Raw genomic sequence first — 17,318 nt, 5'->3', positions numbered from 1 at the left:
TCAATACTATTAAACAGTTGTAAATTTTTATTCCCTATATATTTTAAATTATTTGTTCTTATATTCTATCCTATTATTATTTCATGTATATTGTATCCTATTATTTCATGTATATTCTGTATGTGTGCTGTGTGTCTGATATTTTTCTGCTGCAACACTGGAACACTTTTGGGATCAATACAAATCTATCTATTTATCTATCTATCTATCTTAATTGGGCTGCTGTTTATGTCGATATGTGATTGTTTTAAGATCATGTGGATCATGTTAACGCCATAATACAATTCATTCTAGAAGGACAAATATCAAAAGGCCTACTGACAACTAAAGAGAGTTGCGAAATAGGTGAGGGTTTGTTTGGACGGCGGATTAACAGGCCTCTCACACACTTTTCATATCACAAGGTTTTGTTTAAATCCAGCTTTTATAAGTCGAATTTCAGTTTTAGGTTTTTGTTCCAAAATGAGATGGACGTAATCACCGGTCGTTCTTTAACACAATATGAAAACACGTAAGCCTACTTCTTCCTGAAGAACAGGTCATTTGAGGACTTGATGCATTTCGTGAACAGACAACAACTTTAACATTTGGATTTTTCGATTGAGTAATAAATTAATAAATATGAGCATGAATTGGATGTTTTCTTTAAAAAAGATTAACAGACATTTTAGTAACGCAATTTTGAATTGCACTCAACAAAAAAGTGCAACAGACAATGTTTGCACGTGCATATGCAAGGAAAACATGATGAAACATGAATGGAAACGGATACATTTTCATTCTTTTTTTAACGAATTTTATCATTAAAGAAGAATTAGCATCGACAAATAGCTGTGTATCAAAAATACAATATAACAATAATAATAATAACAACAATATTTATAAATCATTATCATGGGCTTGGAGTTGTACAATGACTTCGGTCAATACTACAGTATCATGTTTTTTTCTGTTGCCCTAAAATATTTGTATATTATTATTACTGAAGAAATAAGGCTTTGAGTACTTACCTTAATTGTTAAAGTTGAAACATGACACTTTTTATTATAGGTCAGGTAAAAAAGGTAAAACACACACACACACACACACACACACACACACACGCACACAAGCTGTGCTGACAGAGCTATGACACTAGATGGCGACATCAACTCTTATTAATGACTGAAGCTCACAGAGCTTCTGAGCTCAGGCAGGCCTGGCCTACACACACACACACACACACACACACACACACACACACACACACAGGGAATATACTGTATTCATATGTCATTTCACCATTAAAAGGATTTGTAAACCCTAACCTTTATCAATCAAGCCCCCATGTCCAATTTGTAGGCTTACCAAATAATATGAATCAAAATGACAAGATCACATTGCGTCTCTCAAACATTTATTGTCAAAAACTTTGGCTATTGCAGTCATAAAAGGGAGAATAGATAGTTGCTGTCAGATAGTATTTACAAGTTTAAATATGCTTACGTTTTCAGTACTCTTCTTGACTGACAGGCGGAAATTGCATAGGTCAGTTTTATTCTGAGAGTTATTGAGTAAAACCCTGTGTTTAGAAAAAGGGACAGTGGCATGGACAAGTGTGGGCAAACCTATTGAAATGCTCAAGCTAGTTTCACGCGTTTTATCAGATACTGGACGATTAAACAACAGAGACTTATTTTAAATGGAAAGCAGGGATGAAGTGTAAACTCTGTTTTTCAAACTGTGAAATTAAGTTTATCTAAATAATTGAAATAAGGCGTGTTGTAGGCTCTATTGCCTCTGCAAGGACAGAGAAGGCCTACAGATATTTTATTTTTTTCTCTGAATGAAAGGAGCTGCTGGAAATATAATTTTCAAAATCATTTTCTGTTATTTATGTGTTCATCTTGGCCTGTTTTCATTGTACTGATCACAGACTGAAGGTTTAAGTGAAGGCGACTGAAAGTTTATGGCCCCCTATTTATTAACACTGCATCACTGTCTAAAGACGAATATAGTAACTGATTCAGTCTTAAATTCTGGATTAGATTAAGTGGAATAAAAGCGCAGGATTGCTCGGGGTGTCTCGTGCCTTTTAAGGCCGAATGTCTTATTGCTTGGTGAATATTTTAAGGAGAGCATGCATCCATCGCAGAATCGCCTTGGTCAACATGTTGCAACCCATTTCCGATCTTCTGTCAACAGGCCGCATCGACTGGTTCCAATTAAAACGTCAGGAAGGAAATGTGTAGGTCGAAACAGAGCCGCTCTGGCGACAAAGAACCCGTTCATAATGTAATAAATTATAGCACAGTTTTTTTTTGTTTTTTTTTAGATGAAGGCCCTTCACCTCCTGTTTCAGTATCTCCAGAGCTAACTGGAGCTCTTGAATTTAGTGACGACTTTCTTCTCCTTTACGCGCCTGTTCTGAAACCAGATTGTCACTTGTCTCTCTGTCAGATTTGTCTGCGCGGATATCCTCCTCCTTTTGTCCTTGGTGATGAATTTATTGGCGGCGTACTCCCTTTCCAGTTCTTTGAGCTGCACCTTGGTGTATGGCACGCGCTTCTTTCTCCCACGGCGGACAGAGCTGTCTCCACCAGATATTGTGTCTGTGGAGGGAAACAAATTAAGCATCACATTTTAACTTCTCGGCTGCATCAAACAGAAAACGAAAATGTATTTACATGTTTGTTATTATTTTTTTTTTTTCAGACGCATTATTAAATATCAACAGTGGAAAAACAGCTTACATTAGAGTTTGAGTTTCACTGCACATTCCCATGAACATTGTATATTTCTGTGATAAAACAATAAAAAAAAAAAACCTTGTAACGAGGATTTCCACAGAGGATTTGATTGTGGCTGCTCCTTGGTGCAGTAAACTTGACCACTCCAACCATTGGTGATGGCCCACGGCTGGTAGGGTTCCATGGGCAGCAGAGATTCATGTCTTGGCTCAGATGGAGCACTCAGCGCAGGTACGACAGGGACGTCCAAGTAGCTGGGCTGGTAAGGACCCGAGGAATAGCCCTGATAAAACGCAAATTCCTTTGCCCTGGTTGAGAACTCCTCGCCAGAGACCGATGAGTCCATGTATTTATCGCCATAACCAGAGGGCTGCGCGCAAGCCTTCACGCTGCCGTGTGACATCCTACATGGGTAATAACTGCTACCAAAATATCCATAAGGCAAAGATGCATTGGGCGAGCTCTGACTGGCAGAACAGGGACTGCACTGTTTGCCAGGCTCCCCCATGCCAGAGACTGGCACCTCATTCGCAGCGTAGGTGGTGCTCGGAGCCAGCGAGGTTGGATGCGCTAACAAATTCCTGCACTGGTTTGCAGCAAAATTACCTCCAGTAAATCCTTCCATGTTCTTACTTCTTTCATCCAAGCCGTTGTCGTAGAGGAACATCACCGGGTCAATCCAGTGCGAATGGAGGAGTAATGAAGCGGTCATAGCATGCCCTACATCGAGGAGACCAACTCTTTTTCAAAATCCCCTCGACTGAACAGAGACAGGGACTCGGGCAGAGTAACGATACCAACACGCCTGAGTACATAAAGATCGCAAGGTTATTGGCCAGGGCCAAACACGTGATATGCAAAGGAGATGATAAACGTCTAGACATCAGATAGTGCAGATCAAGCTGTATATTCCTAAAGATGTACTGCAAATCAGTGTATGTTTTATGCAAAGAAGTCCCTTAGGGGATTTTTTCCTAACATTGTTATATTGGAATCTTAAAATAGCACCGTTTCGCTCAGTATGTGGTGCAGTGGCATCACAACAGCTTATTTGATAGACTGCAGACCATGGCGTGAGAAAAGCTGTATGATATAGCCTATGTATTTATTTATTTTTACAGCGGAAAGGATGCGTAATTACGCGTGCCATTTCGGTTGCACACGCTCTTACTCCAAGAGTAAAGCAACAATTATTACGGATCTGTGGATTTAAAAGGATTTGTGTTTTATATCTAAAGATTGGACCTTTGCTGCGCTTTCAGTCAAAGGAGCAAACTTTTACTAAATGTACCATCATGTTCTTAAATTATCTGGATTTTAAGCAGGACTGCAGATTCTTTTTTTTTGTTGTCTTCTGGATACTTTTAAAAGGCAAATTAGCATATAACAACATTAATCATCCTCACATTTGCCACAACAAGCAAATATAGACAACAGTTCAGTGTCCACTAAAACACCAAAAGCATGCCACATTTGGCTGCACTCTTCCTCATACGGATTAGACGCGGCTGGAGGCCAAGGTCAAGTTGAAAGTTGCAGTCTGGCCAAAACAGCCACTTTACGCCAGGGAGCCCGGAGAGAAAACACCGCTAAAAGCCGAAGAGGAGGTTTCATCACAGACAGTGTTCGTTTTTTAAGACATACAGTTGTTTTCTTTTTTCTTTAATCCTACCAGACTTTGGCGATGACAATATCTATTGGCATTAAATGGTCAAAAACCAAAGCTCAAGATGATTTATTTTGTCTTTCTGCTGGAGTAAAAACGTGACATAGGGAAATAACAGCTCTTCACCGTGCCTACATGTTGATACATTCTGCGTAAAATGCCTCCACAGTGGGCTCGTTTTCCTGCAGAGCTAAAAACAGTCTTGCATTTGGCCACATATACGATAACAAATCCTTCATGAGTAGCAGTGCAAGAATAAAAAATAAAATATTGTTTACATATGGCAGTCAACCATTCAGCTGTGTGGGTGTAGACTGAAAAGGTTAAGATAAGTATCAAACTAAATACTGTTTTAACTTTCAGGGTTCATTTTTGTTTTACATTTCTAATGTGAGACCACAGACGCAGAGAAATGTGCACCTACATTTGAGCACCTTTTTATTTTTAGTAGAGTTTTCTCACCTTTGGAGGCTGTAAATCTTTACTGCCCAAGACCATAGCTTGTAGGCCAGACTGAGCACTGGTCTACATTTCAGGCAAAAAGCACAATATTTTATGTTACTGAATTCGTTCCCGTGTAATTTTTGTTTTTATAGCAATGTTCTAATAACCGACTATAGGCTATCAATCCGTTTTTTTTATTAACTACTATACGCACTGCCTTATGGCTAGGAAAATGGCCTACTTTCTAAAATTTCGCATTAAACCGATTCAGTGGTGGTGAGTGTTGGCTGGACAGGAATCATCTCAGCCACGTTGTTCACACGTTAGAGGGCGACTGTCTGTCTCAGCAATATACGTAGCAGCTGCTAGGAACGGTTACATGAGCCAGTTAAACGAAAAATATGATCCATGTCTAAACTGCAAATAAGTCATGAGTTGTTGTAAATTAGCATTTCATTCGTTAATTTTATCTACAGTACGCACGCGCGCGCACACACACACACACACACACACAATTTAAAATCAAGATAGCGTTATACAGATACATAACAGATATGGTAATAACCGAGATGGCATTATTAGGCTATTAAATGCGCAAGGACGAATACAAATTATGTGGTAACCTACTTGTAATTATCACATGCAATTACCCTCTTTAAGTGAAAATCGAAACTTTACGCCAATTTACAACTAAAATACAAGTCTGAACTATACAAATATCTGAAATAATTTTTTTTTTAACCAATACATGAATTAAAGGATTCATCTTTAAGTAGCCTACAACATTTAGTTAAAATAGAGCATTTCTTAACTGATCTTTAAAATAAAAAGCAGGAATGAGATGGGTCTTTTTTTGCAACTAGGCTATAGCACACACAGTGTAAACTAGGCTGGACAAGGAGGCCCCTATTAAAACCACACAGATCTGACGCTATTGCTTCGAATGCAAAATGTAGAAAAGCACAAACTCAGGCTTGTTGAAATCTACGCTGGAAAATGAACTAAACAATTTGGAACAAGCAAAAAGCAAAGACATTTTGTGCGAAGTCATTAGTGTTGGATAAAACTTGCGCACTTTTTTTCCACAGTCAAGTCTAATAGCTTGTCAACAAAATGCATGCATCTTTTTGATGATGCATATGTAATTGCCAAACTATGCTATCATACGCAAAAATGCACATATGAATCACCGAGTTTAAGAACAAACACAAAAGGACTGCTGAATGCAAAGCTTAATTAAAACGTGTTGAAGAGACTATAAATTGAGCACGAGGGATGATGTGCGCGCAGCAGCAGATTATGTCAGGCTGTGTGTGTGTGTGTGCGTCACACAGTCTGCTGAGGCCAGAGACCAAAGTGCTGCTCTGTTTGCAGTACCTATCATGTAGATGAAAACACAGCTCTTAGCCGACAGTCCTTAATGGACTTTTTATGGGTTTGTCTTGTGATCGCATGACCTATGGCACCTTGGCCCCTCACTGGCTCTTGGCAAACTAGATCAGAAACATGCCGCCCTCCTGGTCTGGCCTAAGAGGGAATAGAAAAGCGGTGCACATCCCTAAATTGATGATACAACAGTCTGTCACAACTTTGTTTCATAGTTGTGAAGTATGCAATACAAAAATAGTCAGATCTTCATTAGACAATAATTTGTGATGGATAATTTACTTCCAACTGAAAGAAGTTGAAGCGGCCTTTTAGTTTGGAACATGTGCAGCTCTGGCCCCGTTTCTCTGTCCGGCGTTCCGCATCCCGCCGATGCATCTGCTCTGCAGCCAAGCTTGGTTTCTCTTGACTACTGAATCAGTGGGACACACGATGGAAACTAGAACATTTGGGAGCCATTAACTTACTAGCTCAGAGTCATGGAGAGAACATTGTGCAATGCGTGTTCACATACAAGGCATTTAGAATTTAAATTGCCATTTTCATCGCGGGAATTAGTAGCCTATCCTTCATCCTCTGTCTCTGAGGTTTGGTTGCTTTTGCATACAAGTTTGTGGATTGCAGAAATTCCATTTAATTTGTGCCAATGCAAAGCTCTTCTCTTTAAATAGGTCTTTCAACAAAAACACAAGTTATAGCTTTACTCCAACAGAGCAACCATGAATAAATGGTGTGTGCATTGTTTTATAAAAATATGTTTATATTTCAGTTAAGTTCAAGTTAATCTCCAAATACCAGAAATGAAAACATGAATGGAATTTAAGGAGGTAGGTGGTAAATTAATGGTTCACAAAGTTTAAGACATCACAATTTGTCTTTATTTACTAACAGGATATGTATGATGTGACACTCTTATCCTATAACATTTCCAATGTCAAGAGCAGTTACCCCCATGAACAGAACCCCCCCCCCCGGCAACATAAAGAAATGGTGACAAACATAAATATGTGGAGACTAAACTGCGTTTGCAGCTATTTAGTGTTGACAAGCAAGAGCTAATGCGTTGTCTTTTCAACACCACAGATTCCCACAGGACTATTTGCATTATAATTAAGATCTGCAGAGCTGCCACTGCTTGACAGTCCACTTATCTTTTGGATCCTCTGTATATCACACCATTTACTTGCTTCTAAAACGGAAAGGAGTGTTGTATAATAAAAAGGCTAAAAACACACAGAAAACAAGATTTCCAATTGGAGAGAAGTGCTGACATAATCGGTCACGCAGCGTGGGAGCTCTCTTGGCTTCATGTCTTTCACAACTTTGAAATAGAAAGTCCTTGGGGCGCCCCAACTACGCTGTTAGTCCTGTGCAGGGACAGGCCAGGCTGTGGACGGGGTGGAGGCTGACATTACTGGCCCTCCTCCTCACGCAGGAACTGGAACACGGAGGAGAAATCTTTATTGGCATAACCGCGTGCGCACATTATACGGTAGATCTGATGGGCTAAGGAGCCGAGAGGGACAGGAGTCTTTGTGTTGGTGGCGGTGTTCTGTGCTAAGCCTAGATCCTGAAAAAGAAAAGCAAACAAAACGTTAGAAAAACCAACAAAGCTGAAATGTATACACCAGCCCACACACCACAGACATTTATTTTTTATTTTAATAACATGGGTTTGAGTCCCTTTTAAGAGGGATGTAAACTACTGCCAACTAGTTCACTGCATCATTTAAAGTGGTGTGACTAAGATATAATTTTGATTTTTAACACTGTCACTTAAATCCCTGTCACATGCACAGATTATGGCCCAGTAACCCTGATTGACTTATGTTAACTCTGATACATACAGTATATGAATGAGAACAGTCCACTTAAATCAAAAAATGAATACATTTCTGTTCCAATAGGAACCAATTCATTTCCCACACTAGAGGAAAAAGAATTACAGCCATAAAATATTTGGTTTATTTCCCCACTTTTTGTGATGACAAGGTTAGCATGTACAAACCTAATGATGAAATGTTTGAGGAAACACTAATTCTCAACAGTAACTGAAGTATACACTGCAATAGTCATTAAACCGACCTTAGCCATCAGCTGGGTGCCGAAGCCTCCCTGGTAGTTATTCCCAGAGGGGACTCCCTCCATAACCCCAGGGACAGGGTTGTAGGTGTCACTGGACCAGCACCGACCTGAACTCATGTTCAGGATCTGGGCCAACAGTTTAGGATCAAGACCAAGTCTGTGAATGAAGACACATTCCATGTTACTTACACAAATAGTTTTGCTGCTATATCTATTGCAATGATTTCAAATGACTGCATATACTGTTATTTGTAAGCTAGAGTATTCACCTGACTCCCAAGTTCATCGTCTCTGATGTCCCAATCATTCCAATGGCTAGAAGCATATTGTTACAAATTTTAGCAGCCTGTAACAGTAACAAGATAACCGTATATTAGAATTCAATAACCTGAACATGTTAAATGACTCGTATTTTGTGACTCCATTTTTTGATTTTATTAAACAATTGACCAACAAGTACACACAAACTACTATCTTTACACCGTAAACTCAGAAAAACACCACCTTCTTATCCGAATGACAAATGCATCATGACAGTGACAAAATAAAATACGACTATGACCTACCTGTCCAGTTCCAACCTGACCGCAGTACACCACATTAGCTCCCATGCAGGTGAGCAGTTCTTTGGCTGCAGTAAATTCCTCCTCCGCTCCTCCAACCATAAAAGTCAGTTTACCCGAACTGGCAGCACCCACACCTAGGAATGCAAAGTGGTGCTTATATACAATGAACTATGTGCAAGCATGTAGAGATGGTTGGTATGTATTAGTTTTCTGAACATATCCGTTGAAATGCAGTGAACAGGAAAAGGAAATTAAAAGCAATTATGAACTTTCCTAAAAGTAATCAGTGTAAATCATTATCAGCCTTCTTAAAGCAGCTGAAATAGCAGCTACCATTCTTTATGAGAGATTTGAAAAAGGTGTGGACTTTTTCCTGTAGGAATTTATAAAAACTTAAATTCTTTTGACTCTTAAAACTAACTTCATAGTAAAACAGCATGAAAAGGTCCATCACACATGTTTTGTGTCTGACAGCAGCCATATGGCTCCATATATTGTATCTCTGTACCCTTCAGTGTCCTGACTGACAAAGCTTTCTTAGGAACATTGAGGTGCAGTACATCCAGAATATTTTCGGTGAGATGAGGAGACAAAAAAAACAAAACATTAAAATGTCTTTGTTGCATCTCTCTCACAATGATTTACTGTCAGCTCTGCATCACTGTACTATTGACTCTCTAATAAAAGTAATAAAATGCAAAAAAACATGTATGGACATGCTTCTGGAGTGAAAGAAAATGTGTCCGTCATAGTTTGGAACTCCCTAAATGAATCCAAACAGAATTACAACGTGCCTCACATACAAACTAAAGATAAAAGAGCATTGCATGCAGGGTTAAATGCTACATAAAAATTAAAACAATATATAGCAAGGTGTACTAAAATAAATAGTCCAAAGCATTGCATTACATGACATCTAGCTGACACTTTTATCCAAAGCGACTTACAATTGCTATACATGTTAGAGGTTGCACGCCTCTGGAGCAACTAGGGGTTAAGTGTCTTGCTCAGGGACACATTGGTTGACGTATCGCAGTGGGAATTGAACTCGGATCTCCCACACCAAAGGCATGTGTCATATCCACTGCGCCATCACCACTCAAAGCTTTGGGACACTGTTAATAAAAGTCTGGTCAGCCCTTGCCTAGCCAATTCTGTATCCATTTGTACATTTGACAATGCAGTCAGGTTCACATGGTGTTAAAGGCTCTGGAATATACAGCCTAACCAGGTGCAAGCCACACGGGTGCCAAGAAATTACCAACATAGTCTTATAATTAATCCTAAAGTTTACAGTAAGCCAATGAAGAGAAGCCAAGATGGGGTTTATACATTTCCCCCTCCCTAGTCCTCGTGAGCAGTCTGCCAGCAGCATTTTGTACTAACTGAACTGTGTGGCTGGCGAAAAGTGGGAGTTGAGATGAGATTTCTGCCATTCACAGTAACAATATTTCAAAGTAGGGTATAAATAATAGGTTTGTTGCAAAAGATAACTTCTTCTCACAGACATGTAGTCTTGGAGAATTTGAAGATGAGAAATTTGTGCAACACAGATAGTGAATGACTTGTCCAAGAGGTGCAATACAGAACAGATGGAAAATAGATTTGCGGTTGAATAGTTTAAGTAATTAGCTACGTATGTAGGAAAGTACTTAACAAATACAATTTTAATTTATGATTGATAATGGTAATTCTTTAAATCTATTTTCATTTCTAATGAAACTTAAAAAAAAAAAAAAAAAGAAATCAAGATCACAACGTACCCTAACAGCACAAAGACCAGTAAGACCTGTTCAAAATATCCAGATCCTGTTTCAAAAGCAGACCGGTGTATTTCTGTCTATAGAGTGGACAATAACTAAGTAAAACAAACATTCAAATACCAAAGCTGCCAGAAACCAGGTTTGTGGATTTTCTCCAGCAGAAGCATTCCTTTCAACTGTGCAGATGCTAAAATATCACGGACACATTTAAAGTCCTGAAACTAGAGAAGCACTGTCTCTTTAATCCGAAGTATTTGAGAAAAAAAAAACGGCAGATATTTTTGTTAATCGTCACTTTTATTGCTCAGGACGGTCTGCTAGAAAATTGCATTGTCACTCCAGAGATCTTCCTTCTTTACCACCAGTTAACCAGTCTATTATTATTATTATTATTATTATTATTATTTCAGACCTCTACATAGTCTGAGAAAAAAAATTAAAGAGGGCCCTTATTTCATCAGTTATGTACATTTTCTTACTATAGATAAATAAACTATCAAGACACATGCTGACTCAATTATGTCCCCACCACCATGCATGCTTTCATGTTTAAACTTTAACCACACTGGATTAAACAGTCACTACCATGCCCCTGTACTTCTCTTGATTTGTCTGACCACTGGAGATGTTCAAAACATTTTATTTAGGTGATTAATGTGATACAAAGTATGACATTCACTTCAGTTTGCAATAGTTGAACTGTCGGCACCACACACACAAGTTCAAGGCGGAAGGCTGGACAACTTTAATCCATGTGCACTACCCAGGACGGAAGCATATAAATCAGTACTAATCTTTAGGGGTAGGCTATAAAATGGACCAATATCAATTCAAAGAAAGTGGCTGTCTTGACTTTGACAAGGCCAAGTTCAAACAAACTTTCTGTGTGGACCCCCAAGAAAGTCAGACAGCCTAGCATTACAGCTTGGAACATTTGGGCTGGCAGAAGCTCCTCCCCTTCTTCCTAAATAGATGCCATTGCTGCTCTATATTAACATGACTTTAGCAAGTGGCAAACTGGATTTGCCAGTGCCTTCTACACAGCCAATACATATACTGTAATACATATGACAAATCTAAAGCTAAAACGACTAGTTGAGTCACTGAGAAACAGAAAATAAATCTGCAACTAGGGCCGGGCGATATGGAAAAAAATGTATGATATATTTTCCCATTTTGATCGACATCGATATTTATCACAATGTAATTGTTTTTGCTGATAATGCCTGTTCGAAGTGCATACCCTGAAGCTGGATGAAGCCTGAGGTTTATTTACACTTTAAAATATAGTTTATTAAAACGTGAAATAAAAAAAATAAAAAACATGCCTTTACAATATTCAGCACACGTTTTTGTTGAGGAGTCACATTACACACTAACATTATGAGATACCCAACCCAAAATGCCCTCTACTGGCAAAATATAGGGGGCGCTACGCATTTTAAAATGAGGGAAACACTACTCGATGGAGGAACACCCCTTGACACAACAATGGAAAATCAAACACTCCCAATTAGGAATGTAACGATTACCGGTGTATATGGTAAACCCCGGTAAAAAACTGTTGAAGATAACAATTACCGGTTTCATTTAAAATATCATTATCACGGTGGATTACCACGGTGTGGAAACCGCGTGTTCCCAGCTTCATCCGAGTCCCCTGAAGTTACCGCGCGGGCGCACTGCGTAGCCTACAGTGCGTTTCTTGAAGTTGGAATCATGGCGTGAGGTGGAGATGACAGCGCGAGTCATCGCTTTGATCTCCTGCCAATCACTCGCTCTCAGACAGGAGAAGGGGACAGAACAGCAGCTGTAAATCGACTTTTCTTTATCAATCCTTTGCCGTTTTCAGACTTGTTGAAGTGATGTGTGTAGCCCAGAATGTAAGTTAAAACTATTCTGTAGCTTGCTAAACGGTCATGGGCTTTACTGCCTCGTTATCTGTGGAAACGTTTAAGCTACGTGTATTCATATTTCAATAAGTGTACTGCAATGTAGATTAAGTTTGCCCGTGTTACGACTTGACATTTATATTGAGAGAGAGAGAGAGAGAGAGAGAGAGAGAGAGAGAGAGAGAGAGAGAGAGAGAGAGAGAATCGCCTTGATAATATTGCTGTGTTTCTTACTGGATAGCGGATAGATGTGCAGATTGTTTAATATTACTTGTGCAGCCACGTGTTGATATTCAGGTTGTGTTATGGCAATGTGTTAGCAAGGTGCAATCGCCAGTAAACCGACTAACGCTGTGGAGCCACGTGCTTAGCTATTAAAAAGGTGTATTACACTGCTCCGTTATGGATATGTGCGCTGTAAAAGATGTGGCTTATTCTCAGTTTGTGTTAGAGCAATATGTTAAATTTATGTTAATTATTACAAAGAAATGAATGTAATTCTTAGTATTGTTTCTTGTTATATGCTGGTGGCTATAACATTTAGTTTTTGGTAAATGTTCATAGTAAGTCAGATGCTTATTAATGTGCATTATTATTTGCTTATATTTCAGAAACACATCCAACTTCACATGTAATGTCAAATACAACTTCATAGTTAACTTCCTGTTCGAGTGGTAAATACATCTTCCTGGATCTCACAGTCAGACATCTCTGGTTCAAGTTCTTACCAGACACCCTACAACAGGCCAGTGTTTCAGTAGCCAGTTTTCAATAGCTTTTACAAGCTTATTGCCTATATTTTTGTAATATAATAAACACGGTTACACTTTTCGAAACTATTTCAGCTTGTGTAGGCCTATCAGTGCTGAACATATTGAACACACTTTTAAAACTACTGCGATAATACCGAAAACCGTGATAATTTTGGTCACTATAACATGAGGTTAAATTTTCATACTGTTACATCCCTACTCAGTGTCCGGCATCAACACTGAAAAAGCAGACTCTGGCAGTTGCGTTACTAGGTAAATATGTCCAAAGCTTATCGTTATCGACCTGAATTTCATTGCAATCCCGATTCAAGATCGTTTTATCGCCCAGCCCTATCTGCAACTCACTTGATAATTGATTAATCGTTTAAGTAACTTCTTAAGCAGAAATGGCACAACATTTTTTGGGGGTTGGTATGACAAAACAAAATGTCACCATGGGCACTGGGAGTTTGTGATTGGAGACATCCCGGCCTACAAGTCCTATCGTACAGACTAAAAATCTTAGTTTGGAACAGAAAAAATAAAAAATAAATCACATTTATGTCTTTTTAATTTTTTCAATGAAAATGAGAATACTGATACAAAAAACATCATTCCCTCCAATATCGTGAATCATATCGCAATCACAAAATCAGTAAAATAAATCGCAATTAGATATTTTCCTCATATCGTGCAGCCCTAGTTGCAGCCTTACAATGTAATATGTAAAGGTTTACAATTACAGGAATGCTAGATTGGTGGGAATGACAAGTAAATAAAAGGTTTAAACAGATAAGGTATGTTCTCAAAGAGTTTTAAAGTTAATGCTGAGTTGCCAGTTTATTGAAACCCTCAGTTTCAGCTCACCCATTTATTTTAGTGAGGGATGACTAATTAGAAACACCTCAGTATAATGCAAAACAGTTCACATCTCCAGTAGCCCTACAAAATTAACATCAAGCTGAATCAACACCTCTGTGAAATAGTTTCAACCAAAACTAAACATTATTGCCTTTGTGAAAAGGGATTTATTGCAGGACCTTTGTATTAGGCAACATTAGTTTTAGCTTGGTGAAGGTTACCCGACAACCGCGTGGATGTATTCCAAGAATATACAGTGAATTATAATAGACTATACAACCTATATCGTGATCATAAATGTAAAATGTACCTCCTGATACAGGTGCATCCATAAAAACTGCCCCCATCTTCTCAGCTGCAGCAGCCATCTCTTTTGAAACCGATGGGTCGATGGTGCTTGAGTCAATGAGTAGGGAGCCTTTCTTCACCTTTCTGTTGAGAAAAGTGCATGATTTAGAATCCGACTTAAATTCATGAGGTTATTAGGTGCATATTGAAAGAGAATCCAAAGTGTACTTGAGGATGCCATTGAGTCCATTGTACACATCTATGACATTGGGACTAGAGGGGAGCATGGTAATAATGCGGTCAGCCTTGTCTGCTACGTCAGCAGGATTATCCACAATCTGAGGAAATGCAAAATCACAAGGTAAGAAGAGAGTACAGGTAAAAACTGTATACAAATTAAAAAGGTGAGTGCATTTTACACTCCCACCTGAGCACCCAGCTCTTGCACTTCCTTGCATGACTCCGGGAACACATCAGTAGCAATGACTGGGTACCCGTGCTTCAGCAAGTTCTTTGCCATTGGGTTTCCCATGTTGCCCAGACCGACAAACCCCACTGGCGTCTTCGAGGCCATAGACCTGGTGGAGACTACAATGTAACGGCCAAATAGATCAATGATAAAGGACAAAAAATATTGTCTGCTTGTCATTAGTCAAGATGCCTGGTATCCCCCTCAACATTGTGTTCGTAATATCTTAGTTTTTATATTGTTAATAATTAAAATGATTCTCCAATCAAAGTAATGAAATGAACCTTGTTCAAATGCAATGTCACGTTTAAATTTCAATTAGGTATATAATTCCAATGTAATCGCCCTTCAGTTCCAAAGTCATCTAATGGTAACCATTTTCTTAGCTACCGGTATTCATTGATAACAGAACATCCTTGTAAAATACAATCATGTGTCTTTAATTGCAATTTAAATAAAAACTTTTAATAGTGAAGTTTATCTTCACACTAATAACAAAAGACTTAAAGATATTAGGTTGCTTTACTACTATTTATTCACCTACTGACTGCATCTAAAAACGTTAACACGCGCACAAGATACATAAATAAAGATTTTATTTTTTCTTAAAACATAATGCTTGGGTTGTTCCCCTTAGAAGCGTATCTGTTTAAGTGGTTACAAAGAACCACCTCCATACTTTTACAAAGAAACTGACATGACAAAGTGCACGGTGACAGACATTAACTGTTACATAATGTGCCTTAAATAAAGAGACAGGACAGAGTAGGACACAAAAGCATATGGCGACAATTTTCAACCTTCAGCGTTTTAAAATATTGCAGACGAGAGTATTGGCAATTGGCACGTAGCTCTGGCACGCAAACACAACGTCATTTTAACAGAAACGCTTCTTCACCAGTACCTTATACAGTCTATGACCAGTACCTTGTGAATGAGAGCCCCTGCAGCAGCAGATAAAACCAAGTCTAGCAAAAATTAAATCAAACTTCTCTTACATTTCAAGCAAAAGGAGTGTTTCCGTGTCACAAAGAGCATTCAAGTTACAACGTTAGCTTCTAAAGTAAGCGCAGAGACGTGCGCAATGCGTACACGGTCTCAGTTTGTTCTCCTTACCGAATGCAAAGTCAACATGTTTGCAACTCCTTCCAAATAGGCACCGAGACCCTCTCAACATAGCGGCCATGCTTCTTTCCTCTTGACCTTACGTGTGACGTAATAGTAGTTACGTACATTAATGGCGGTTCCTCCGTCCAATCAAATAATAGACCTGCACAACACGGCCTTCCAAATTCAGCCACTGAACTGTAGGGGAGGGCCTTCGATATATACGTGTTTCCGCATCAACAGATAGATTTGTTACATTCCTTTTGCATATTATGTTCTCTTAATACATCCATAATATTATAACTTTGCCTTTCCTAACAGTGATATTATGGAAGCCCATTTCCGCCAGTAAAAACATAACAAAAAACAGATGAAAACTTAGCCTTGATAATAAAAATATGCCCATGGGATGTCATAATTATCAGATACAAAAAGTTAAAATTATGAGATAAAAAATATAATAATCAAATAAAAAGTCAAAATTATGAGATATGAACGTATAGCTGATATACAGAGGTCCTACAAGCTCCGATTGGGACTGTCTTATCGGTGGGGGGAGAATTAGCAGAGCCTGTCTATGGAGAGCCTGTTCACTCCCTATCTCACTCCCTATTAAGCCCCATTGTACCAACCCGGAATTTTCCCGAGAGTGGAAGTTCTCCCCTTATTAGACATTCTCTGGAATTAGCAATACAACAGTGTAAAAATCCTCATCATCATTAATATGTTATCATTTAATTATTATTACCGACACTTTATTGTGTAAGCATTTTGTGTCATAGTTGATCAAGCCAGTTGTAACTAGTCTATTGTAGTCGCTTCTATGATTAAGTTGAAATTGTACTTGTAGCCAGTGGGCTTATATACAAAGTAACCAGTAACGTTTGAAATTAAGCCAGTGAAGTACGATATAGTAGTGGAGTAAAGGTAAGTAAAGTACAAGTACCTTTAAAGTGTTTGGTTAGTTTCATTCCACCACTGCTTATAGCTTTCAAATGATTTAAGATGTAATTCAATCATAATATATTATTTTTAAGAGTATGTTTATTGATTTCCAAAAGGTCAAACAGTCAATATGTTCTAATACTAACTAATGCTATTTTTTTTCTTATTTTGAAAATGCTTTTAATTTGTTTGTTTTTTAATATTAACTAATACTATAATCATAGTCTCGCATCTATAATCATAACCCTTGCTCGCATGATGTCATCCAAAATATTTGTTGCACTTGATTTTACATTACATCATTGTTTGTTTTTTGTAACATTGTTTCGCTGTCTGCTATCTAAGGTTATTATTGTAACATTTAT

General features: G+C 38.4%; 2 protein-coding genes across 5 annotated transcripts; both read right to left on the bottom strand.

Moving 5' to 3' along the window:
- Nucleotides 1–1,107: 1,107 nt before the first annotated feature.
- hoxa13b (homeobox A13b) lies at nucleotides 1,108–3,453 on the bottom strand. The gene is made up of 2 exons (XM_039806557.1): nucleotides 2,808–3,453; nucleotides 1,108–2,591 (listed from the first exon to the last, which is right to left on the bottom strand). The coding sequence occupies exons 1-2, from the start codon at nucleotides 3,439–3,441 to the stop codon at nucleotides 2,353–2,355; spliced, it is 873 nt and encodes a 290-aa protein (XP_039662491.1). The 5' UTR covers nucleotides 3,442–3,453; the 3' UTR covers nucleotides 1,108–2,352.
- A 3,840-nt stretch (nucleotides 3,454–7,293) lies between these two features.
- hibadhb (3-hydroxyisobutyrate dehydrogenase b) lies at nucleotides 7,294–16,147 on the bottom strand. Of its 4 annotated transcripts, none has more exons than XM_039805067.1 (8): nucleotides 16,018–16,147; nucleotides 14,860–15,020; nucleotides 14,661–14,770; nucleotides 14,455–14,576; nucleotides 8,877–9,010; nucleotides 8,580–8,656; nucleotides 8,311–8,467; nucleotides 7,294–7,795 (listed from the first exon to the last, which is right to left on the bottom strand). In XM_039805067.1, the coding sequence occupies exons 1-8, from the start codon at nucleotides 16,085–16,087 to the stop codon at nucleotides 7,637–7,639; spliced, it is 990 nt and encodes a 329-aa protein (XP_039661001.1). In that variant the 5' UTR covers nucleotides 16,088–16,147; the 3' UTR covers nucleotides 7,294–7,636. The 4 variants fall into 4 exon arrangements, with proteins under 4 accessions (XP_039661001.1, XP_039661005.1, XP_039661003.1 ...); XM_039805071.1 differs by having other exon boundaries at nucleotides 14,860–15,010; nucleotides 16,018–16,130; XM_039805069.1 differs by lacking the exon at nucleotides 16,018–16,147 and adding an exon at nucleotides 15,900–15,982.
- Between the last annotated feature and the right edge of the window lie 1,171 nt (nucleotides 16,148–17,318).

The sequence above is a fragment of the Perca fluviatilis genome, chromosome 7 (genome assembly GCF_010015445.1).
Source record: "Perca fluviatilis chromosome 7, GENO_Pfluv_1.0, whole genome shotgun sequence".
Classification (NCBI taxonomy): Eukaryota; Metazoa; Chordata; class Actinopteri; order Perciformes; family Percidae; genus Perca; species Perca fluviatilis.
Note: the sequence above shows the minus strand (reverse complement) of the source record. Positions and strands in the feature narration are given on the sequence as shown.